General features: G+C 55.8%; 1 protein-coding gene across 2 annotated transcripts in view; it reads left to right on the top strand.

Annotated features, from left to right (window-relative positions):
- The window catches only part of LOC101947291 (phosphofurin acidic cluster sorting protein 2-like), a 108,959-nt gene that overhangs the window by 54,573 nt on the left and 29,329 nt on the right, over window positions 1-25,057 (top strand). For both annotated transcript variants that reach the window (XM_065589880.1, XM_065589879.1), the window contains exon 2: window positions 14,622-14,709. In XM_065589880.1, coding sequence (XP_065445952.1) covers window positions 14,622-14,709 — 88 coding nt within the window. The remainder of the gene's footprint in view (window positions 1-14,621; window positions 14,710-25,057) is intronic.

Raw genomic sequence — 25,057 nt, 5'->3', positions numbered from 1 at the left:
TGCCTTTAATGCCCCTTTACTGCTTAGCCAGGCTCTACCTAGCCACCCTGCTGTTCTGACATCCACCCCCAGCCAGGCCAGCCTCCATGGCTCTCTGGTGGCGTCTGCCTCTCCCAGCGGTGCAATCCATGCTTTCTTCCACGTCACCTCCTAGGGGTTGCAAACCTCTCCATCCAAATCTACAATTCTACCGCCTTCGAATCCTTCTCCTGAAACTCAGCAAAATGCCACCTGAGAACAGCTGGGCAGGTGCCCCGTTCTGATCACTGCTACTGATAGGCTCATTACGCCAACCACTTGTGCACGTGGCTAGTCTGCAGTGAAATACCCTGTTGTTCCCCACTCCTCTTTCCTTCCCACCCTTGCTTGTTCATTTCACCCACCAGTTCCGTCTCCTCTTTTAGAGGAAAGCTAAATACGCTCTTGTACACGAGCAACAGTGATTGGCTCCTCCAGGCACGTCCCACCAGCACGTGCAAATGTGCTACTGAAATCTACAGCTTACAGATTTGTACCTTTCAGCTAATGCACTTGCATCGAGTCAGTGGGCTCCTGCCCCCCAGGTACTCACAGATGTCGACCTTCACGTGCCCTGGGGTCAGAAGTGAACAAGAGGATGAATCTCTAGATCTCTGCTGTGTGTGTCTGTTGTGTGACAGGATCCTTGGTTCGTTGGGGCACTGAGCTTCTTTATTGCTTTCTCCTCATTCTAAAGCTCCTCTCACCAGCTGTGGTGTTACGTCAGTTTTTCTGAAACGCTGGATCAGCTAAACCCAGATTTCCTTCCTGAGATCAATTTCACTTTAACTCGGAATCGGAACAGCCCGGATTGTTATCTCGTCCCACCGGGTGAGGTGGGCTTGGAATCGCTGCTCTGCTGAGGTCAAGGAGAGGCTGGCTTTGCTTTCCTCGCCAGACGCATCCCTGTTGTGGAGGAAGATTGCTACAGAGGAGATCAAATAAGAAAGCTTTCACAAGTGTTCCTTGCTGCTCTGAGACTGAAGTCTAATGATAGCCTAACGGAGAGGGGCCAGGCTGACCAAGAATGATGGCGAGCGAGATCTTCATCCCAGATGACTAGCCAGCATTGTGTGCATAGTTGCCTGAAAACAATGGAGATGGCTAGTGAAGAATGCAGCCTCCGAGACCTGTACAGGACCATGTCTGCTCTCATAACAAGGGTCAGTTCAAATCCTGTGAGGTAGAGCTGTAACCGGTAGCTGAGTCTGAGATCTGTTTCCTTCCTTTGCAAATGAAGGATCTGTTATGAGTTGGTGACCTTCGGGAAGTTACTTTTCTTCACTGCCTCTGTTTCCCCAGCTGCAAAGTGGGGGAGAATACTGTAACTCACCAGGGTGTTCAGAGGCTTAGGTCCTGTCTGTTCTCAGGCTTGCCCATGTTTATTTTAACTGGTTCAGTCACACCGGGACAAACCACGGTGTGGACACTCTCATTTCGGTCTAAGCATGTCTTATCGTGGTTTTGTTTCCACCTAGTCCTAAGCTGTCTCTACACACATACAGAAACGGTACCATGTAACTTAAATCAGTTTAAAAACTACTAGCCTGGTGCAAACCCTTCAGTGCACAGTCTTAGGCTACATCTACACTACAGGGGGGAGTCGATTTAAGATACGCAAATTCAGCTACGTATCGCAGCCGACTTACCCCGCTGTGAGGACGGCGGCAAAATCGACTTCTGCGGCTTTCTGTCGACAGCGCTTACTCCCACCTCCGCTGGTGGAGTAAGAGCGTCGATTCGGGGATCGATTGTCGCGTCCCGATGGGACGCGATAAATCGATCCCCGAGAGGTCGATTTCTACCCGCCGATTCAGGCGGGTAGTGTAGATCTAGCCTTACATTGCTTTAAACCTGGGGTATATCTGGTTCAACAATAGTGTGTCCACACATGTGCCACTAGTTTCGCTAAATCAGTTTAAAATGGCACCTCCGGTTATACCAGTACAATATTGTGTGTAGACCAGGCCTATTCAGTTAAACTAAACCAAAATAGCAACAATGAGGTTACCTAGCTCTTATACACCTGCTTTAAACTGGAATAAATGTGCCCCTCTGCACTGATTTACCCGAATCCGTTTAAATCGCATCTTTGGTTAAACTGGTGCAACACTGCATGTAGACAAGCCCAGTTAATGCTTGTGTAGGGCGTTGTTACTCTTCTGACGGGCTGTGGGGAGGAGCTGCCGCTCTTCATTTCTTCAAGGAGGGGGGACAAAGATAATGTTCAGATTGAAAAGGAAACAAGGACACTGATCTGGAACGGGAAGGTTTGAAATTAACCAGCAAATGCCCAGGGAAGGAGAACTTGGCCCCCACATTCCTTGCGTGTGCCTAGTCTCCTGGGTGTGATGTGGCTTGAAAGCAGGGCTGACCTTCAGTCATGCTGAACTCTTGCCAGGCCTGAAGTCTTCAGGCCCCTCGTTTCTTTGTAACGTGCCTGTTAAGGTGTAGTCAGTCTTCAGAGCCCAGGCACGAAGCGGTTGTCAGCAGGACGACGGACTTTGCTTGTTTGGCATGAAGTATCTATCCTCGGCTTGTCATTTAGGGGCCAAAATGGAGAGTGAGGAGACTGCTGTCTGTGCTTGGGTTAGTTGTGATCCAGGCCATGCCAGATAATGTGGCGCCACGTGGGTACCGGTATGGGCTGCAGAAGGCAGCACATTTAGGTGACCTCCTGGGTTTTGGGAATCTTGTCAGTTGCCAGTGGAGATGTGCGTCTGGTAGAAGGTGAGACCAAGTCTTAACCGAGATGTCCCATTGCAAGATGACTGGGATCTTTCAGCAGGTTGCTGGGATGTTGGTGTCGTCACTGGCTAAACTGGAGGCTGGAGCGTGGACCATAATTAACTCGCTGGGTATCCAGGATTTGTGCCTTGCAAAGGATGTCCCAATGCCCTGGGATAACTGCTGTAAGAGAAAAACTATGGATGTTTTGAGTATCATCTGCTTAGACCTTCTGTTGCTCACAGAACTCCCCGAGGGTCTTGCAAGCTGACGAGGAACCATCTGATGCCTTTTGAGCATGAACTCCGGTGGCCTCAGAAGAGATTAGTGATTTTGTTGATCATTGATAATAGGCTCAGAAAGGCCGAGTCAGCTAAATCTGCTCGTCAGAACCAGCAGTGAAATGAGCAAGGCAGTAATTGTCTGCACGCCTCACCTGGGAGGCTCCCGGAGGGAAAACTGCCCTCTTCCATTCCTGATAAAGCTCCAGCTCTGGAAGTCCTGCTGCTCCCTTGACAGCTGCCTCCCCTCTGTCGCAGCCAGAGATGCTTCTCCTCTGCTTGCAAAGCTTGACTAAATGAACTGTTTGTTGACAGGCATGGCTGCGTTGCTGCAGGAGTTGTACAATCAATAGTGCAGTCCATCTCCATGTGCTGTCTGCAGCGCAGATCTTACCCCGAGCCACTAGTGCACTGCATCTGCTCTGATCGTATGAATTTTGTGGCACCGTCCTTTCCTCGAAGACTCTGCCAGCTCAGGGAGTGTGGGTAGCTTAGAAACGTGCTCTCTGGTTGTAGGAGTCTGGAATCGTGCAAGCGGGACGTTCCTGCCAGAAGGGGGCGTTGCTGCGGCTGCTGGGATGGAGAGAGGAGTGCATACTGGAGCTCACCTCCGTGTTAAAGATGCGAGGGTGCATGGCAGCACTGGGTGGGCTGCACGTCACGCACCAGGGTCTGAAGTTGACCCTAGTGTATAGGGACAGTAACATGGCAGAGTTCCCAGTGACCTCTTCCTGGCCACATTTCAGAAGCTTCATTCCATCCTTGTCATCTTTGATCTCTTCATGGGTTTGACACTGTTGGTCCCGTTCCCCTGCTTGACATCTTGACCTTCCTTGGCTTTTGACTGTCTCCTTCTGGTTCTTCAGCTCTTCGTCTCTTGCACTTTCTAGGGGCTGGCACGTGGCTTTTGTCCCCTCCTCTTTTCCCTTGTATCTGTTCCACCGGGTGATCTCATCTTCTCACACAGCTGCCTTTCCCCGCTTTTCGCCAGTGACCCACCGCTACCTGACTGCTCTCCCTCTGTGCAGCCCCACTCCATCTCAGGCACTGGCTTACCTAGAATGAGTTTTTAAATTGAGTTCCGCCTGTGCAAACCCCTGTGTGGGCACACTTCAGTCTGTTCACAACTGGCTTATACAGAGCTAGCTTAGTTAGGTAAGGGATAACAGGTAGGCAAGGCAGCACGTAATGATCGCTGCTCCTGACTGCTAAGAATTGCACGTGTCCTATTCTTTTTGCTATCCAGTCTCTGGCCAGTTTGTCTTGTCTGCCTGTAAGGTCTTCTCCTTTAGACTGTAAGATATTTGGCGCAGGTCTTCTAGTATAGACACTACTCCAATATAAATGTTAGATAATACTGAACGGTAGCAAACTTAAAACTGGTGAAAATAAATAGTTGTATCCCATGCTTAACTAACCTGTGGAACCCATTGCCACAAGGTATGAGTGAGACCAGGAGCTGTACATACAAATATGAAGAGACTGTCCCTGCCTGTAGAGCTTATCACAATAGTAGAATATCATAGAAATGTCGGGCTGGAAGTGACCTTGAGAGGTCGTCAAGTCCAGCCCCCTGCACCGAGGCAGGACCAAGTAAACTTAGCCCATCCCTAGACGTAGCCCATTCTTAAACCCTCCAGTGATGGGATTCCACAGCCCCCCTTGGAGTCCTATTGTAGAGCTTCGCTATCCTGAGACTTCGAAAGTTTTTCCTAATATCGGACCTAAATCTGCCTTGGTGCAGATCAAACCCATTTCCTCTTGTCCTTCCTTCCGTGCATGTGGAGGACGCTTTATCCCTGTCCTCTCTGTGACAGCCCTTGACGTATATGAAGACTGTTCTCAGGTCCCCCCCCCAGCCTTCTTTGCTCAAGACTCAACGCGCCCAGTTCTGTAACCTTTCCTCATAGCTCAGGTGTTCTGAACCTTTGATCATTTTGTTGCTCTCCTCTGGACTCTCCCCAGTTATGCTGTGTAACACGTGCTATGGCCACTCCAAATGTGGGGAACAAAGAAGCCAGAGTAGGCGGCTAGGCCGAGGTGCCGTTGGTGAAAGGCTGAAAGCCCTAACACGCTGCGGCTGCACCGCTATCTGCACATGCTGGCCGGACTTGTTACTCTAGCCGGAAAACTCCCCTTGATTTCAGGGCGAGAGGATCAGGCGAGTCGCAGAAGCCCCTGGAAGCAGCAGAAAAGCACAGTGGTTGCTCATTCTGGCCTATGGGAGAATATGCTAATACTGGTATGTTGTGGCTTCAGGCATTTGCTGACCATGTCACAAAGCTGTATGGGGCAGGCCCCAGGCAGTGAATGCAGAGTCAGAACTTTTCTGGTGGTTTGAGCTAAGCATAGCAGCCTGGTAAGGATTTCTAATGATCTGATCAGCTCACCCCCAAAGAGCGCCCATCTTGGCAGTAGCAAACGGCTCTGACCCTCTGGAGAGCTGCTCTGGGACGGTGATTCGCTGTAGCCAGGCTGCCCCGTTGTGGACACAGCGCTGTGCTACTCTCGAAAGAGACCGGAGAAGTGACCGGATGGGATGCCGGATTTATTGTGTCTCAGCGACCTCAGGTCAGATGGGCTGAGTTTGCACATAAAAGAATATTTTTTTCTAACTGACACCCCACCCCACCTCCCCCGGAACCTGACTCCGGCTGAGTTCTTTCCTTCCCTTGTATCTCCCCCGATAATAAAGACCTTGCTGCTCTGCTTCGGCCTTCAGTTATGCCACTGACTTCAGGGGGAGTTTTGCCCGAGTGAGCACTGAGCGAAAGTCGAGCACCGACGTCTGGATCCGGCTCCAGGGAGCAGAGCTCTGCAGGGAGAGGGGCCTGTTCGTTTAGACCCAGAAACGAAGCTGTGGGAGAGCCGTTGTGCGCTGTGAATGGGGATGGGATTGGGACGGCTTGTGGCTGTGCTGGTCTGGGGCCTGAGATGTGTGGGGTGGGGCGGCTCTTCTCTAGGAATGACTTGACTCAGGAAAGACGGGTGAGCAGCACAGAGGAAAACTTGATGTGTGCAAGGCTGTGACTTCCCCTGCTGCGCAATGGGACCTCCCTTTACCCCGGTAATCCTAGGTCCGATTCCGGCTCTGGTAGGCTGTCCTTCCTCTTGAGCAGAGCGTTCTCAGAGGGTTGTTAGCGCAGAGCCGCATCAGTGCTTGGCAAGTCCTGCCAGCGCTGAGAGACGTTAAAATGGGCCGTTTCCCTCTGCCGAAGAGCCGGCCGGCCTGCCAGCAGAAATGTTTGCGAAGGCCGGCGTGAGAGAGCTGCGCGTTTTCTGGGTGACCTGTCAGTATGACTTTGAGAGTGAGCTCCTGTGTGGATCAGAGCTGGTAGCACAGGGCAGTGGCTGCCCCATTGGGATCAGGAGAGACTTTCAAGTTTGGTCTGCCCCCTGCACTGAAGTTGGGAGCTGCAGCAAGGCTTCTACCTGGAAAGGGTGGTCAGGTCAGTTCACTTCCTAGGCTCCACACGCTGCTTAGCACAATGCCAGGGAAATCCTACAGAAACTCCAGAGTTAACGGCCGGACCTTTCCCAAGCCGAATGCTGTAGCTGGGGGTGCTTGCAGATACCTGCTTTGGGACAGGGACAATTCAGGGGTGGCTGGAAGGGGCGGGACAGTCATCGCATGGGCTCCATTCTGCCTTCTATTGCTCCGAGGAAGCAGCATCTGGCATTATTCTGAGAAGTAATTTGAGTGCACAGATCATGACATGATCAGCTGTATAGAACCCAGAGGGGATGGCTCAGTGCTCTAAGAATGAGATGGGAACTATAGGCTCAGATCCTGGCCGGGTTTGATTTTAGCCCATTATCTTTGCATGAGTCATATGCAGCTGAGTTAGGCTAAGAATGCTGACGTTAGAGCCCTGGGAACTTTTTGTAATTTGGGGTCTGTCCTTGGGCAAAATGTGCACTCCCAAATCTGTGCACTGCACGCCCAGTCCTACCACAGCCTTGGGCTGATTCCGGCCGTGTCCTTTGGAGGTGGGGGGAGCAGTGCTGCACACAGTATTCCAGACCACGGTGCTCCATTGCTTTATGTAACAGCACGGTCATTTTCAGCATTATTCTCTAGCTCATTCATTATGCGCTCTGCTGTACTCCCTCCGCCCCCCTTTGATCATTGCTGCGCATGTCAGAGAGGTTTGCACTGAGCTGTTTGCGCTGATGCTCAGAGCTTTTCCCAGAATGGCTCCAGTTCATTTAGAGCCCAGGAATGTGCATAAGCAATTCAGATTTTCCTTCCAAGGTGCGCTACCCTCTGTTTTCAGCGGTGACTTTCCTCTGCTCTTTGCCGAGCCTGTGTAGGTCCCTGGGAACTTCCTCTCCAGGGAGGGCAAAGCTTCCTTAGGAGCAGTAATTGCTTCCTGGGGGAGATACCTGCCTCCTGCCTCGTGAAACTTTTGCTAATACTCCCTGAGTGCACATCACCCCCGTGGCTTGTGCCTTTTCTTCTGGTCTGGTCTATACTACCCGCCTGAATCGGCGGGTAGAAATCGACCTCTCAGGGATCGATTTATCGCGTCCCGTTGGGACGCGACAATCGATCCCCGAATCGGCGCTCTAACTCCACCAGCGGAGGTGGTAGTAAGCGCCGCCGACAAAAAGCGGCAGAAGTCGATTTTGCCGCCGTCCTCACAACGGGGTAAGTCGGCTGCAATACGTCGAATTCAGCTACGCTATTCACGTAGCTGAATTTGCGTATCTTAAATCGACTCCCCGCTGTAGTGTAGATGTACCCTTATGCCATCCCCTGCACTTAGGCCTCATCTAGGCAGGCAGAATTTTAAAATGCATTCTCCGACATTGCGGGGTGCAATCCAGAGGAGGGAGGAGTTGTCACCCACCTGCCCTGCAACCAGGGGTGCCTCTCAATGCTTTGACCCCAGCAGCCTGTCGGCAAACACCAGCCGCACTCTGGCTCCCGCCAGCCTGGGTTACCGCTCCCAAGGTGACCCCAGCACATTCCCAGTCCCGGATGCCCCCCAGATATGTGTGATCTGCGTGTCCAGCCCTCTCCTGGGCAGCCCAGATGTGTTAGGTCTGTTGCCCCTCTAAGGGGCTCGGTACACAGCAGCTGGAATTACCCACCCAGTTCACAACACTGGGTTAGTTCTAATTAAAGACTAAAATGAGTGTATTTAATTGCAAGGTGAGAGCTGTTCAGGGGGTACAAGTAAAGAGGCACTAAACTCAGAAATGGTTCCAAGAGAAATAAAGAGAAATCGCTTCCCTGTACTGAACTTCCCAAGCTGTCCACGTGTCCAGTAACGCTGCTGACCAAATCCTCCGGCCGTTTCTTTCCTGGTCTTAGGTGAACAGGAGAGAGATGGGTGGGGAGAGAGAACCGGGGAAGGGGGGGTTGCCCCCTCACTTTTTTATAGTTCAGTCCCCCTTTGAAGTACATTGTCCTGAGGGTGACCCCTAGATAAAGGTCTTTCCCCCTGAGAGCCAGGAGACAAGGAGTCGGGGGTGGGGGGAGAGGTTCCATGCTGCTGTTTGCTAAGATCAGATCTGTTTGTTCCTGCCCCGTCCTTGGTAGTCGATGGCACCTGCCCGGCTGGGGCGACAACTTGTCCTTTGTCTTTGGGGAGCAGGTTTACCCCTCCCCAGACGTGCCTGGCAAACGCCCTTCAGTCAGGAGTTGGGCTAATGCTCAGAGCTTTACACAGACTGTTCCGCCAGCCCTGGCCCCGGGACGTTCTTGCCCAGCGAGTTATTAGCTGTCAATGACCCCTCCCCGGTATTTGTACCAAGCTGATTGCAGGTGTGACGGCAGGGGGGCGTTCTGTCATACTGACACAGTCTAACTAGCACGGTTTAAAACCCTACTGCAGGCAGGCAAGTTGTATTTTAACACATGGGCTACAACCCAGCTGGCTGACACGTGTCCATGCGGGTTTTAAAACATGCGTGGTAGTGTGTTAGCGAACAGGTTAAAATACCCCTTTTCGCCTTGTCTAGCTGAGCCCAGAGTCACTTCCTTCCCCCGGGGGCTCTCCGGGCTGGCATGAGGCAGGGTGGGCGGATTTCGAGGGCAGTGTTGCTGCTGGGGCTTTGTTCTGGCCCTGGCCTCGGGCTGCTCTTGGCAGTTCACACCCCTGCAGTGGCCTTCGCCCCTGCGCCGGAACCGGGGCTGCTGCAGCCGGAGCTTTTCTTGCTGTGTCGATTGTTCTCGGCCCTGACTCCACCCACTCGTGGCCGGGGGGGGGGCCTGGCTCCGGGTCTTCTCTTTGCACTTCCGCCCCACGTTCTGCAGGGCAGATGGCGGCTCGCCCTAGCCCTGGCTGCCCGGTGCTGGGGGGGACGGGGGCATAGTCTGCATGCAGCCTGGGCTCGCTTTCCATGCCTGGGTTACTCCAGGTCAGCTTGGGAGCGGGTCTCTGCCGCTTCAGCCGTGGGTTGGCCCTGCTGGGAGCTGCACAGACTCAACTCAGACGTGGAGCTAGCCGGGGAAGGCAGAGAGGCTGCCGCAGTGGGGACCTAGGAGCCCCATGGGCTCAGCCTCTTCCTCCCTCTCAAGCTCGTTTTAGGGGAGCCTGGTTCTTCCCAGCAGGGTCCTTCAAGCTGCCCCTGGGGAAGTGGCAGAGGTGTGTATTTCAGGGGCTCTGAGCCCCTCTCCCCTGGACAAACGGGGACAGCAGCCATACCTCGGTGTGGTTCTCTTCCTAGCCCCGGCCCTGGATTTAATGGGGACCAGCCCCACCCCCTCCGCTCTGCCCCCCTCGCCGTGGGCCACAGCCTGTGGAAACAGCAGCCAGCGCCCACTTCCCTGTCGCCGGCAGCGCAGCCCTAGTCCCCGAGCGCGTCCGGCTGGCGACAGCTGCTGTCGGCTCCAATCACAGGGCTCCCGTGGGCACTGCGAGGAGGCGGCTGCCTGCCGGCGCAGGGACTGGGACAGGGAACGCCAGCTCTGCTTGCTCGGACGAGCCACAGGAGCCCAGCACCAGCCACTCGGGCTACCCTCCCTGGGTGGCCCCTTCGCTGCCCGCCGGGGGGCTTAGGTGCACTGCTCCCCTCTCCTCAGCCCCCGGTGCTGCAGCGAAGGTCTGAGTGCCCAGGGGGTCGCCAGGGGCAGGGTCTGCCCCGCTCAGTGCAGTGGTGGGGAGGAAAGCAAGGGGTCGGATGTGCTCCCCGAGGCTGTCTGGCTCTTTGCTGTACCAGGGCTCTGGCAGCAGCCTGGCCCTTCGCTGACCTCCGCTTGCAGAGGAATTGATTCGTGGTGCCCCTCCCCCTTGCCTTCTCCCTGTTGGGCATCACTGGCTCTCCCTTCCTGCCAGCAGGGTGCTCCCCTTTCAGAGGGCAGCCCGGGTCCCCTCCTGTGTGTGGCCCCCAGCTGGAGTCTCTCCAGGACGCGTGGGCGTTCTAGAGTCCCAGGCCAGGCGGGCCCTTGGGATCACCTCCTCTGACCCCCTGGGGAGTGCAGGCTAGATACCGGCCCCCCAGTCCTGAAGCAGAGCTTTTAGAAAAAGCCAATCTGGATTGAGAACTGGCCAGTGATGGAGGTCCCTGGGTGAATTGTCGCTGGCAGGCTATCCCCCTGAGCGTCTGTAGGTGAGTGGGGAGGTAGCGGCTTGCCTGGGTGAAACGTGTGCGCGTGGGCTGGTGTTTTCCCCTTTCTCTCCAGGGGCACAGAGGGGCCTGAGCTCCTTTTCCTCTGCAGAGTGCGAGCCCTGGGATTCCCTTGCACGCTGACCCTGCGCCGTAGCCGTGGCTTTTCCAGCCAGCCGGGACCCATTGAAATGCCTGTCAAGCCTTGTAGAAATCAGCCAGAAGGCTCCCATCCCTGGGGAGCAATTAAAGTCGCTCTCTTAGCTGGGACTCCTGCCTTAGGGCGCAGCAGTTGCCAGACGGGATCAGAGCAGCCGTCCGTCTAGCCCCTCTCCGTTTCTGACACTGGCCAGGACCAGCCGTGCCTGCTGCAGAGAAAGGTGCAAGAAACCCTCCAGTGACGATGGACTCGCCTGCCCGTAGGGCTGCGTCAGTTTCATGGCCGCAGGAGGATTTACACAACTTCCAAACGCTTTTAATCCCTCGCTGATGTAGGCAGGGCGTTCTCCTTATGCAGAGCAGGGCCAGCCATTTCTGGGTCCTGCTCCATGTTTGTCCTCGCTGATATCTTGAGTTCCTCAGCTCCGGGGCGCTGGGCTCTGTCATTTGGGTCAGTCCGGGGGAGACCAGCCTCAGAGCTGATCCTGGCTGGAGAACTAGAGTAAAAAGTACTATCAGGAGCAGGGGAAGTAGTAAAGAGGCAGGAGTTATAGAAGAACTGCTGTTTGTAACCTGTCTAGTAAGGAGAATAGAGGTTTGCAACACTGGTGAATAATGGTTACCTTGTGCAAAGCGCTAAGGCTGAAGGCAAGGTGTGCAAAGGGGCCACCCCAGCAGGCATGCGTCCCATCCCAAGACAATGAATGTGATCCCAGAACCCAGTGAACCTGGCAATTACTGCCTGGGAAGTCCAACGTAAATAAAGCCATAAGGGGGACAAGTCACTAACCTGCCGGTGATACGTGTCCCATGAGCACTGAGCAGCCTTGGGGTTTGCAGAGAAAATCACACGAGGCAGACTGGAGCCCCTAGAATACAACACGCTACAGTCCCACTGCCAGGGCTGTGCATTAATGTCCCAACCCACAATACAGCCAACCTTCTTCCTCACCCAGGCATGAACCCAGACCCTGAAAACAGAGCATCCTGCCTTCCCGTGAGACAGCGCAGCCGGGGGAGAGTCCCCGGGCAGGAGCTTTGCAGCGCGCATGAGCACAAACGGGAAATGGAATGGGGGAGAAGGGAGGTCAGGCCTCTAATCAGCATGAAAAAGGGGGAAGGCAAATGGAGAGATGTTTTCTATGGCACTCTCCAAAATCCCACGGGGTAGGGAAGAGAGAGGCTTCTATAGCTGCGAGATTTCCTAGCCAGGCGTGCTCAGATGTCTGTGCTTCATAGATTTAATTGTAAAGCCAGAAGGGACCATTAGATCATCTAGCCTGACCTTGTGTATAATACAGGCCAGAGAATGTCACCCACGGACTCCTTTATTGGCTAAAGCATCTTCCAGAAAGGCTCCAGTCTGGCTCTGAAGATCCCGAGAGATGGAGAATCCACCAGCCCTTGGGAGTTTGTTCTGGGGGTTGGTCACTGTTAAACATCGGGGCCTTATTTCTAACGAATTTGTCTGGCTTCAGCTTCCAGCCACTGGGTCTTGTTCTGCCTGTCAGGGCTGGACTAAAGAGCCCTTCGGCACCTGGCATTTTCTCCAGTCTCCTCTCAATCCTTTTAATAAACCAAACTGTGCTCTTTCCTTCTCTCACTAGAAGGTATTTTCTCCAGCCCTTGAACTATTCTTGTCATGTTTTCTGGCACCCTACATGTTCCTACATAAAAAACATGGAACCCCAAACTGGACGCAGTATTCCAGTATCAGCCTCCCCAGTGCTGCATACGGAGGTAAAAATCACCTCCGTATCCCTACTCACGCCTCCTGTTTGTACATCCAAGGGTCACATTAGCCCTTTTTGCCACAGCATCACACTGGGAGCTCACATTGAGTTGTTTGTCCACAATGAGACCCCAGCTCCTTTTCGGAGTCGCTGCAGACCAGGGGCCAGTCCCCGTATTGCAGGGCCGGCCTGCGTTCCTTGTTTCCAGATCTGTAACTTTGCATTTGACTGTATTAAATCACATTTTGTTTGAATGGGCCCGGCTTACCAAGCGATCCATATCACGCTGTATAACTGAGCCTTGTTCTCGTCAATTTTGACCACTCTGCCGATGTGTCATCTGCAAATTTCATCAGCAGTGATTTTTATATTGGCTTCCAGATTATTGATAAAAATATCGGGGAGCAGCAGGTCTAGTGCTGATCCCCGCGGAACCCACCAGGAAACAGTCTCGTGTAAGGATTCCCCATTGATAACTGCTTTGGGGATCTGCCCCTTCTTAAGCCATTTAACGGGGCTTCACTGGTATTGTGTAATGCCTTGTCATCGCATCAAAGAATGAAATCGGGGTTGTTTGCTGATAACTATTTCCCTAAAACCGTCTGGACTGGCATTAATTATTGAGTGAATCCTAGATTAGCTTTTCCATTTGCTCAGCGTCGATGGCAGCAGGCTCTCTGGCCTCTAGCTAGCTCGGTCAGCCTGCTGAGGAAGGCTGTGAGGTACATGCCCAGGACAGCGAGTCTGCCACTAACATGTAAAACGCAGAATGTACCGATCTGGGAGAAAGGCAAGAGATGCAGAAAGAACCTCCCAGTATTTAGAGCCTGCCCCACCTTCTCCGAAATGGCCAGGGTTCAAAAAAGAACTAGATAAGCTCATGGAGGATAGGTCCATCAAAGGCTATTGGCCAGGAGGGGCAGGGATGGTGTCCCTAGCTGCTGTTTGCCAGATGCTGGGAATGGGCGACAGGGGATGGATCACTTGATGATTCCCTGTTCTGTTCGTTCCCTCTGGGCCACCTGGCATTGGCCACAGGGAGAGGGATCTCCTAGCAACGAGGGATTTCAGCTCCCCATTGGTGCTTTTGGGCAGAGCCCCCCACATCCTCCGGGGAGCGACAAGCTCATCACCTTCTGGCCCTGTTGGATGCCCTGGTATCCGAGCACAGGACAGAGCAGCAGGGCTGAGTTCGCAATGCTCTGGAGCAGTGCAAGGCTGGAAAGCCTCTTCTACGAGCTCCAGCCCTTCCGGTTGTGGGACCCTAGGTCAAGGGCACCTAGACCTGCCCTGCAGCACCCCCCGCTGTCCATTCCTGCCCCAGCTCTTCATGCACCCTCCGTTCCAGCCTGTAGCCACTCCTCGGTTCCCTGCCTGGCTGCCCCCTGCTCTGCCTGGCAGATTAGGAAGGGTGCTTCCTGCCAGTGCTGGGAGACCTGCTCTTCCATCCAGCCCTGCCGGTCTCTGCTCCACATCGCGTGGGTGGTTGTTTGCTGGCATTTGAACGGCTCATGCGACTCCTCTCCTTGGCAGAGCCTGTGGGTTGGTTCAGGGGCTGGGCCTGGGGGAATAGGCAGTGCCACTTTCTGCCCAGCCGCCTCCCTCCCCCGGCAGGCACACAGCACACCGGCATGGAGGGTGGGCTCAGGGCAGCCTGCTCTGGCCCCAGGGAGTGTCGGCTGGGGAGCATGAAGCTGCCCCGGGGAGCATGAAGCTGCCCCAGGGAGTGAGCAGAGGCGTAATGTCTGAATGGGAATATTTGTCTTGTTAAGTCCCAGATCAGAGTGGATTTAAGTGCTTTAGTTTATAAATAAACAGCCGTGGCGGCCAAGGTAGCTTTACAGAGGGCTGGCAGCAGCCCTGCTTGGGAAGGATCTCTCCACCACACAGCCTGCGACTTCCTGTCACACCGTAATCCCTTAATCCTACTTTAGCTCTGTTAATGTTCCTCCTTCCCTTTCTGCTCTGATCCGCTTTCTCTGGGGGGGCGTGAATCCCGCCGCTCCTCAGCTGAGCGTGTGCCTGTGGCGGGGAGAGGCGGCCGCGGCTGGGCGCCATCCCGGCTAGCGTCCGGACGCCTCGGACCATGCGGCAGGGCCCTGGGGATGGTGGTGCCTGAGTGTGTTCCATTCTCTCTGTCTTACAGGCTCTGCAGCCTGCGCTTGAAGAAGCTCACCGTGCTGAGGGAGCTGGACAAGGAGCTGAGCTCGGTGCTCATCGCTGTGAAGATTCAGGTGAGCCGCTGCCCCAGTGCAGCGCTTGGGGTGGGCAGGCTGGTGCTGGGGGCGTTTTCTGCCCTCGTGCCCCTTTCTGCTCTGTTAGCGCCACTGTCGAGTCCCCGGAGCGGGGTGAGCCCTGGTGCCAGCGGGACCAGCTCTCCCAGAGGTCACCGCCCCTGCTGCTTGCTCTAGCGCTGAATTGGTGGCCAGGCCTGCAGTCCTGCGATGCGGGGCTGGAACCGGTCCTTTCCCCATCGCCCTCTCCCCTTGCCGAGCATCCGCTCCTGTCCCTTGGAAGGTGGGAGGCAGCCCTGTGCGGGCGTTCCTTGGGCTGATGGAGCCAGCGGCCCCCGGGAAGGAGGCCCAGAGGGGCTGGATCTGAGCGGAGGGGCTCTCTCGACTCTTGTCTCCACGCGTAGAGAGGGACGCCTAGCTGCCAGTGCTCAGGGTTCCCCAGGCAGAAACCTCGCACTCCATGTAGATCTTCCCCTGCATTCTGCAGCCCTGGCTGGGCTCTCCTCCCTGTCTTCTGCCGCACCCTGCACCAGGGATGGACTGCGGCATGCTGCCAGGGCTCTCACAGGCCCAGCCAAAACTAGCTAGTGTGCCCTGTTGCCTCTCGGTCCCCCGCTGGGCCCTGGAGAGTGACACCTCCACCCCCACCCCCAGCATGGCCTCTGGCACGTCACTGGACCCCTCCATCTGTGTGGGACACCTGTGACGATGCTGACACTTGGCCCTGGACCCAAGAGGCTCTGCTCTGCAGCTACCCGGATAGCGTCTGGAGGGCGGCAGAGCCGGGCAGGAAGCACCCGGGCTGCCTGGACACCTAGGCTCTGCCGTGCTTTGGGGCTTTCCATCTGGGGTTGTCCAATGCATTATACTGGGCCTCCCAAGCCCTAGGAGCTCCCTCCTTTCCTGCAGCTGCGCTGTGCCCTGCGAACGGCTCTGCACAACCGGCAGGGACGCACAGGGAGGGAAGGAGCTGGACTGCAGGGCATGTTTTAGGGAGGCAGGATGTAATGGCTGGTGGGAATGCTCTGGTTCTGGGGAGGAAAAAGCTCCCTTGGGGCTCCGGTGGTGATGAGTGGGAAGGGTAACCTGGCACCGGATCAGAATGGCTGGTAAAGAGCACCGGAGCCAGGGGTTCGAACCCCAAACACGGTGTTTAGCCCTGTCCTCCGGCAGACACCCCCTCGCACAGACTGGCACGCTGATAAAGGTCACTGAATGCAACTGACATGGGGCTGAATCTCATCCCGCCTGCCCGGTCTGTCGTAGGAACTCCTCACTCCAGCCTGCGTTAGGAGCAGGAAGAGAACAGGGGGAGCAATGCTGTGTGTGAGAGGGAGAGACACACCAGCCTGGTGGAGGCGATTTTTCTTCCTCTCTACAAGCCTGTGCGTGTGTGTGATCTCCAGTGCCAGCCTCCCCTTTTCGTTGGCGTGGACGATCCTGCTGCCTTCTGTGAGGTGGGAGATCCATCCTACCACCTCTTCTTCCTCACAGGGAGCAGGGATCTCTCTCCTTTCGCTGTGTCACACGCGCACAGACCCAGGAGGCATGTGTCACCTGCCCCCTCCCCTTCTGGGTGTGCGAGAGAGATCCTCCCTTTCCCCTTCCCGGGGTGCACGGGGGCCCCGTGATCCTGCCGCCATCCCGAGCAGCAGTCTCGGATGGAAGGGGCTCTTGTCGGGAAGCTGTGGCTGCCCTGGGAAGCAGGGTGGGGCGGGGAGGCCAGGGAGCTCTTTGTGCTGCAGGCATTAGGGTTTAAAGCTGGATTAGTGGAGGAAGCCTGGGTATTAATGTGCTCCAGAAGGGAGGGCTGGTTGTGCCTGCCCCACTTGCCCTCCAGGATCCAGACTGGAGCTGTAGGAAGTATGGGACACCGGTGGGCCAGTCCTGGCCCCTCCAGTCAGTTCTGGCATCCAGGGTTTTATTCCTGGTCTCTGTGCAAATACTCGCCATGTGCTGTCTGAGACTCGTCTCGGGAGGTATTGGGGGTTGTTAGCGTCGCTATAAATCGCTACCGAGCCTTCCAGGAGATGTGAGAGAACCGCTTCTGCCGCAGGCACTACCCAGGGAATAGCAGAGCGGGGCTGGCGGCTGGGGGGGCGCAGCGTTCACAGCGAGGCGGGGCTGAGACTGGGCTGGGCTGGACTGCTCCACTAGCTCTCTGGTGGTGTGACAGGGGACCCGAGAAAGCGGAGCTGCTGGCAGGGCTGGGCTCGGCCAGGGGCTGAGGGGAGGGCAAGGCTGGCGAAGGCTGTAATCCCCTTGGTGGCTAACTGCATGTGACCTCTGTAGGGCTCTCCTGCCCCCGTCATCTTTGTTACTCTAAGTGCCGCTTGGGCCATGAGCCCGCCACGCTCTGCAGGTTCCCTCCCTGCATTCCCCAGCCTGGCCCTCGCTAAGCCAAAGCCACAGAGCTGAGCAGTTACTAGGGTGACCAGATGTCCCGATTTTATAGGGACAGTCCTGATTTTTGGGTCTTTTTCTTATATGGGCTCCTATTACCCCCCACCACCTGTCCCGATTTTTCACATTTGCTGTCTGGTCACCCACGTGCAGCCCCACCCAGCTGGACACCGCTCAGTAGGAGCTGTATTTATTCTCACATGCCATTATGTTGGGCCCTGAGCATCCCCCTGGCCCTCCAGAGACAGAGCCTCATGCCCAAAATGTAGCTGCTGGCAAGCAGGGACTGATCCCTGGAACCAAGGCTGTCCTCTACAAGCAGCTCTTCTGGGAGGTCCTCGCTGCTTACCGATACTCAGTCTAAAATGGCATTGCTTCTTGTTGGTTTGGTGAAGAAATCTGTCAGCGATTATGTCCAGGAATGTCTGGGCCCTGCCTTCGTTAGTCCTCCAATCAATATCTGGGAAATTAAAATCTCCCATAATCACACAATTCCCAGTAGTATGTTAGAGGTCTCTATCGATCCTGGGGGGGTGTCGCAGACTCCAGCACTAGCCCAGTGGAGCCTCTGTTACCTTTCTTCTCCAAAGTGATTTTGGCCCCAAGAGATTCCGTTTGATCCATTCCATCACTTCTAATTTCTTTACAGTTTAGCTAGTCATTAATATACAATGCTACTCCACCACCTTTGCCTTTACGTCTGTCTCTCCTGTACTCCTGTCATGATTACTATTACACCATGTTTCCATTATCCCTATAGCATCTGGCTTCACTTCCTGCACCAGTGGTTCTAGTCCTCCATTTTGTTACCCAGACTCTTTGCATTGGTGTACAAACGTCTTAGTTGTTTCTGCTCAGCTTCGCCCAAATTCCTCGCCCAATTGTGTGCAGTCATTCCACTGCCAGCATCACCCACCTAACCGTTAGTATCATTGGTACTGGCACTATCCTTCCTCTGGTTGTCCGTTCTCCTACCCGTGTTCCTTTCTCCACTGCTGTATCCTCTTTTACTTGATTTTCCTCCCACTCCGCATTCGAATCAGGTGTGGAGACTATCTGAGAACCTCCCAACCGCCGCCTCTGATTTCCTGGTTGAAAGCTCTTTTAATCAGTTGTGCCAGCCTCCATCGCAGAAATCTATTTCCCTCCCTGCTCAGGTGGAGTCCATCCCATGGGAACAGTCCTCAGTCCATGAATGCCTCCCAGTGGTCAAACATTCCTAAGTCTTTCTTATACACCACTGCCTGAGCTATCCGCTGATCATCACAATCTCATCTCGCCTTTGCCCTCCTCAAGGGACAGGCAGAGACCCACTGAAGATCATCTGAGCCTCCATTTCCTTAAGCGTCTTTCCAGCCCGGCAGAGTCTCCCTTGATGCATTCCAGCGAGACTCTAGCGGTGTCATTTTCCTATGTGAAGCACAATCAGTGGATTCTTTCCTGTTCCCATTAGATCCTCTTCAGCGTCAGGTCCACATCCTGTCCCTTAGCTCCCAGCAGACAGCGCACCCTTCTGTTCTCTGGATCTGCTCTGGTGCCAGGCCTGTCCGTTCTTCTCAGACCTGCCACTTCCTGGTGTTGGTGCAGGTCTTCAGCCTTCCTCTTCCTGTTCTTTCTGGTGGCACGTCCTTTTGTCTTGTGTTCTCCCTTGCACTCTTCTGCAAGTCATCCTGTATCCTCCTGGGGCTCTGAATTCTGGCGGTCTCCATTGACGCTTTCCCTCAACTTGTAGGACTAGCCGCTCTTCTCTTCTTTGCCCTCCCGCCTTCACTCTCTGCCTGCTGTGCCCCATCTTCATTTTCTGAGTCAGCAAACCCGTTCCTGACCCCTTCTCCTTCACTAGCTAGTCTTTTCCTCTGCCTGGTTCTCATAGTCACATGCTTCCACTGGCCACTTTCCTCACCCAGCAGTCTCCCCTCAGAGTTCTCCAGCCTGCATCTGCGAGTCTTGACTTTTCCCTTCAGCCCCCTCTCGCCTTCCCTTCATCCTCTGCTCAAATCCCCTTTGAAACTCAACTTAGTTCCATCCTGCGTCTCCAGACCTCAGATCTTCTCTTCCCTCAGCTCTATACAAACAAAGCTCTTTTTGGATACCTGCTCCTGGATAATGTGCATCCTGCAGCTTCCACATCTGGCCACCTTTGTCTCTTCCATTCCTTGGGTCACCACCACGGCTGCCTCCGTAGCTGTCACAGCCTTTCTGCCTAAGCTCCTGCCAAGGGAGAAGAAGAAAAGTACAGCATGCTAAGAGAGGCCACCTTCCTAGGTCAGCATGGTTTGTGCTGGGGCCCCCTGGCGAGCTTACTGCATTTCGGGAGGCACCTTACCCTACTACAACCCCGTTCAAGTCAGCAGGGGATTGCGCTGTTGCCAGTGAAGCCATGTGAGAGTTGCAGTGATTGGGTCGGAGAGCTAATGGCATTGGGCGTTACGAATGACACTCAGCAATCCTAGAAGGGCAAGTAGCATTAGTGGGTATTAATTGGTCCTGGCAGCTGACTCCAACAGTGCTTTGAAGCTGGGAAAAAGGAATGTTGGGTAGCAGATGCGAGATGCCAGTGAAGAGATGCAAGGTCTGCATTCAGATGTGGGCTGGCCAGTCACCTCTCAGGCTCTCTAGGATTGAATTTCATCTGGGTTCTGCCACCTCCCTTCTGCATGGCACCCAGTCGCAGTCAGTACCTGGCCCTCCCCTTGCCTGCTTAGGCAGAAGAACTAAATAAATCGACAGAGCGACAGAGCCCAAAACGGTACTGCCCCAGGATTGCTCCCCGTGGCCCTGCAAAGCCAAGGTCCCCCAATAGAAGCCTGTGACATGCCTGACCACAGACCACAGTCCCTGCCACACACTGCCCTGGACCCGTGAGCAATGGGACAGGGGCCCCGGCTGGAAAAGGCTCCGAGACCGATGGCACGGAGGGCACAGCTGCAATGATGGACAGTGCTTAGGTTCCGGGGGCGCAATAAGACGACCCCTCTTGCGGTGCAGTCGAGAGCAGACGCTGCTTCGTGCCCACCGATGTTCCCCCTCTGAGAGCGCGTCACTGCATTCACCAGCTCCTTCCACTGCCTGCGCTCCCAAGTGTAAACCGGCACCTGCACTGCACTGCACTGCGCTGGAGACATGGCCCATGCAGCCAGAGCTCCCGAGGAATTGCGATCATCACTGGGTAATCCCGCCAGGAGCTGTGGGCCCCCCAGTGCCACACATTTCTCTGACTAACAGGGCCAGTAAATAGGCAGAGATTGTTCTAACCACCAGTCTCTGAAAGGGGATCGAGGAAAGAAATTCCCGTGGCCTTTGGGAGAACACAGAGAAAAATCAGTGCCTTGGGTGATGCCGCCCCAACCCACCCTGGATGGAGGAAGCTGTGCTGGGGCTGGGGCCAGCCGCCGCCTTATTTACCACCTGCATCGCTAACACGCCGCTGCCTCCAGCACAAAATGCTCCCTGGCATTACAGAATTAACTGGATGCCAGGGAAGAGGGAAAACAGCTCATTAGCTGAATTTGCAGATGACACTTAATGAGGAGTTGTCAGGGGAATGAAATGATAATACAAAGGGAGCGAGCGTGGTAAGAACTCTGGGCAGAGAGCGCAGCCAGAGTCATCCTTAAAAAGCTGCCACTGAGCCATCCGGGGGGAGAGCTGCAAACACCGGCCCTCCCTGGGAGGGAGAGGAATGCGCCATCGTCTCTGGGTGTAAGGAGGCGAGGAGATGGAACCAGCAAATAATTCTCTCCCTGTTGCAGCCTCTGGAGCATGCCCAGAGCGTGGCCCTCCGATGGCCGGCTCGCTGCCCACGCCTCTCCCTGCACAGGCGAGCACAACCCGCGCTCCCAGACAGACCCCATCCAGCTGTGGCGTTGCATCCTCACTCATCGGATGCTCAGGACAGGCTGTTGAATCCCCTTTTATTTAAATGACCTTATAGGCAAAAGGGCCCATTCCAGCTGTGGGCTGCACGTTAACTGGGTCAATTCTAACCTGTCAGGAGTGACCAAAAGCTGATGGGTGGTTGGAGACCTGTGGGATGTGAGCTGGGGGTCTCTGTGCAGTGGGAAGGGCTCCATTGCAGGTGGCCCCGATGGCCACTGGGCTAGTGTGGACGCGGAGAGGCTAAGGAGCGACTGGCTCGCTCTGGAGGTGGGTCGGGGTGAGTGGCATGGGGAGGGTACGAGGGGAGGCTGCCCTGCTGCCGTCCATGTTGTATCTGTTCCCTGGACGACCAAGGTCTCCTGCGCTGTCCGTCCGGCACCGGAGGTGGTAATTACACGCCCTCGACAAGTGCTTTGGATTGGCTCCGACTAGGTGTTGGCTGGATGCATCTAACAGTTGCCTTGAAAAGTACAACCTGAGCTGCCTCCTTCCCGAGTGTCCCCTCCCTACTGCTGCTTCCATGGGGCCCATTCAGGACCAGGGTTCTCCTGCCCTTTGCTGGGTTCTCTGCCTCCCCTCTCACTCCCGCAAGGGGGAGGCATCTCTGGGGAGCTTTGCCTTTTCTCCTCAGTTTTTTTGTCTGTTGCTGCTTCTTATTTCCTCTCTGTCTGGCTGCGGGCGTTGCTGGTTTCTGTACGGGCCTCTCCAATCCATCTGTCCCTTCTGGGTCCATCTGAGCTGATGTCACCCGTCCCAGAAGCCCTAGAAACCAGAACCTCTGCTGCTGCTTGGGGAGGGAGGATTGTGCGGTGGGTAGAGCAGAGCTCTGGGGAGTTCTTGGGGAAGGCCCTTTAGGTATTGGCTCTGTGCTGCCAAGTCAAGCCAGTGCTGCTGGCCTACCTCACTGGGTCTCTGGGAAGCATGTTCAGAGCCTTCTCTTGAGTCCCCTCTCTTGTGCCGGACCCTGGCACTGGGGTCTCTGCTAGTCCAGGTATGGTCTGTTCGCCTCTGTGCTGAGGAGCTGCCTGGAGGCCCTCCATGGAAGGGAATGAGGAATAGGCTGATCAGTGACATGTTTACAGCCTGGAAGGGTGATCTGCAAAGGGAAGCGTTGGGCTTCTGCTTGTCTGCTGCGCTGACCAAGCCAGGGAGCTGGAAAGGGGGTTGGGAGTTGAAGGGTTTTTCTGTCTGTGCACGTGCAACCCCATCCCCATGTGGCCTGGAAAACCAGGACCGCTGCAGGGGCCCAGAGAGCCGGACGGGGGTTGGAGTTACTGCCTTGGCACCCATTCACCCTGTGACTAACCACCTGGGAGAAGGGAGGGCGCAGACACCCTTCCATGTACAGCATGAGAGCTGACGGGGCCTGGCCCAAAGCTGGCCTGAATGGGGGCCTTCAGCAGCACCTGGGGGCTGGTCTACATTCAGACTTTCACTGCAATAACAAAACGTGTGACTGAACCCCCCCCGAATGATTGGGGTGCAGGTCGGCACAGAGACATGTACTGCGGGAGCATAGGCGTGCGCACGGGGTGCACCGGGTGTGCCCAGGCACACCCTAATGCACGGGTGGGCAAATGGCTCCAGTCTCCGGCGCAGCAAGCCGCAGGGTCTGCGCTCCTGGGCCGGAGCGCCCGGCTGAGCACAGCAAGCCGCCGGTCCCTCCTCCACCTCCCCCCCCCTCCCCTGGAGTCATGGCGTCGCATGCGCAGCGCTCTGAGGGCCAGGGCTCCGCAGGGAGTCAGACATGCTCCCCCCCTCTCCTGGAGTCATGCCGCCTCGCGCAGTGCTCTGGGGCCAGGGCTGCTCGCTCCCGCGGGGCAGTGCTTGGCTCCGCAGAGAAGCTAGGAGCCTCATCTCATGGTAAGGGGTCCAGGGCCAGAGGGGTTGGATAAGGGGTGGGGGCAGTCAGGGGACAGGGTGGGTTGGATAGGGGATGGGATCCCAAGGGGTGGTGGTAGTTAGGGGTGGGGGGTCTCTGGAGGGGGCAGCCAGGGAGCAGGGGGGAATTGGATGGGGCATGGGAGTCCAGGGGTCTCTCAGGGGGCGGGAGGTGGATAGAGGTCAGGGCAGTCAGGGGACAGGGAGCAAGGAGGGTCCTGGGGGGGCAGTCAGTGGGGAGGGTCTCTGGAGGGGGTGGTCAGGGGACAAGGAGCTCGGGGGGGTTGGATGAGTCAGGAGTTCCGGGGGGGGGCCTGTCAGGAGGCAGGGGTGTGGAGAGGGGTTGGGGGAGGCAGGGACCGGGGGTTTGTATGGGTCGGGAGTTCTGGGGGTCCTGTCAGGGGGTGGGGAGCAGTTGAATAGGCATGGGAGTCCCGGGGGTCTGTCTGGGGGCGGGGGTGTGGATAAGGGTCGGGGCAGGCAGGGGACAGGTAGGGGGTAGGGTCCTAGGGGGACAGTCAGGGGACAAGGAGCAGGGAGGCTTAGGTAGGGGGTAGAGTCCTGGGGGGCAGTTAGGGGCAGGGGTCCCAGGAGGGGACAAGGAGCAGGGGGGGTTGGGGGTTCTGAGGGGGGAAGTAGGAGGGAGTGGATGGGGCGGGACTAGGGCAGGGCAGGGGCGGGGCTCCCTGGGTGCACACCCTATGAAATGGGCTGCGCACGCCTACGTGCGGGAGGAAAGCAGCCAGCGCCCATTCGGCAGCCGTGGGGTACCGGACGGCTGGACGGCTCTGTGCACTAGATCCTGGGGCTGCAGACGTTCCCACAGTGCCACCAAGAGGCCATGCAGCCACACAGCCAGGGAGCACAGTGGTGAGTCGGTGCCACAGAAAGTACCGCCCGAGGGAGCTAGAGCGACAGTGTTGTACCCTGCAGTCCTCTGGTTGGCCAAATGCCCTGTTTAACCCCAGGGATTGCTCAGGCAACCATACAGGCTTGTGGCCTCCTGCGACTTCAGACTTCGCTTGTCGCCTGATCTCTGGTCTCTGACCCCAACCCTGCCTCTGGCCTGGTTCTACCTCTGGTCTCCGACTCAGTCCTGACCCTGATTCCAGCCTGGTTCTACCTCTGACCTCCGGTTAGGGTGACCAGATGAGAGGAAGAAAATATCGGGACACATTGCGGGGGGGGTCCTCCAGCGGAGCAAAAAAAAAAAGCCGATTGCTGCTGGCGGAGCGAAATATCAGGACAAAGATTGGTCGGGACGCGGGACAAACGCCTAAATATCGGGATGGTCCCGTCTGGTCACCCTACCTCCGGTCTCTGATCCCCGCCTGACTGTGACCCCAACTCTTACTAAACCTAGCTCTTGTGATTCCTCCGACTCCTGCTCAGCGACTGTAGTCCCTGCCGTGCAGATCCTAGCTGCGCTGTGATGAACACTAGGCCAGACAGTCTAGTCTCCGCACCGGTCCCTTCCGCAAACTGATGTTAGCCACATCCATTCCCAAACAAGGCCTTGTCCACCAGTGCAAAAGGCTGTGTGGACATTCTTATTTCAGTTTAAACCAAGCTTGGCTTGGTTCATCTTAAATCAGATCAGGCCACTTAGGGATCTAGGGGGCCACTTAGGGATCTGGGGCAAAATCAGTACTTGGTCCTGCTAGTGAAGGCAGGGGGCTGGACTCGATGACCTTTCAGGGTCCCTTCCAGTTCTATGAGATAGGTTTATCTCTATATATCACTCTAATGCTGGCATGAGAGCAAGCCCCAGTGTGGCCATGAGATAGCTGTTAAGTTAAACCATTGCCCCGCTCTCCTGTAGATAAGGCCTCTGTGTTGCGCACATAGGCTATGTCTATATGACGAGCTAGGGCTGTGATTCCCCATCTCGTGTACACAGACTTGCACTAGTGCTCAGACTAGTGCGAGTAGAAATCGCTGGGTAGCCATTGTGGCACAGGTCGCAGCACAAGCACACGCCCACTGTGTTTGTACGCCGCACGGCTGAGCCAGGCCTCCACTGCTGCTGGACTTCTGTTTACACTCGCACGAGCTCGGCCAGGGCTGGGGAATCACCGTGTGGACGTAGCCATGGCGTGGCACCGAAGTAACGAAAGGTGTGAGGTGAAGCCCATTGAGTTATTGCAGTTCCAGTTGCCGTGTAGACAAGGCCTCCGCTAAGCCA

The sequence above is a fragment of the Chrysemys picta genome, chromosome 3 (assembly GCF_011386835.1).
Source record: "Chrysemys picta bellii isolate R12L10 chromosome 3, ASM1138683v2, whole genome shotgun sequence".
Lineage (NCBI taxonomy): Eukaryota > Metazoa > Chordata > Testudines > Emydidae > Chrysemys > Chrysemys picta.
Note: the sequence above shows the minus strand (reverse complement) of the source record. Positions and strands in the feature narration are given on the sequence as shown.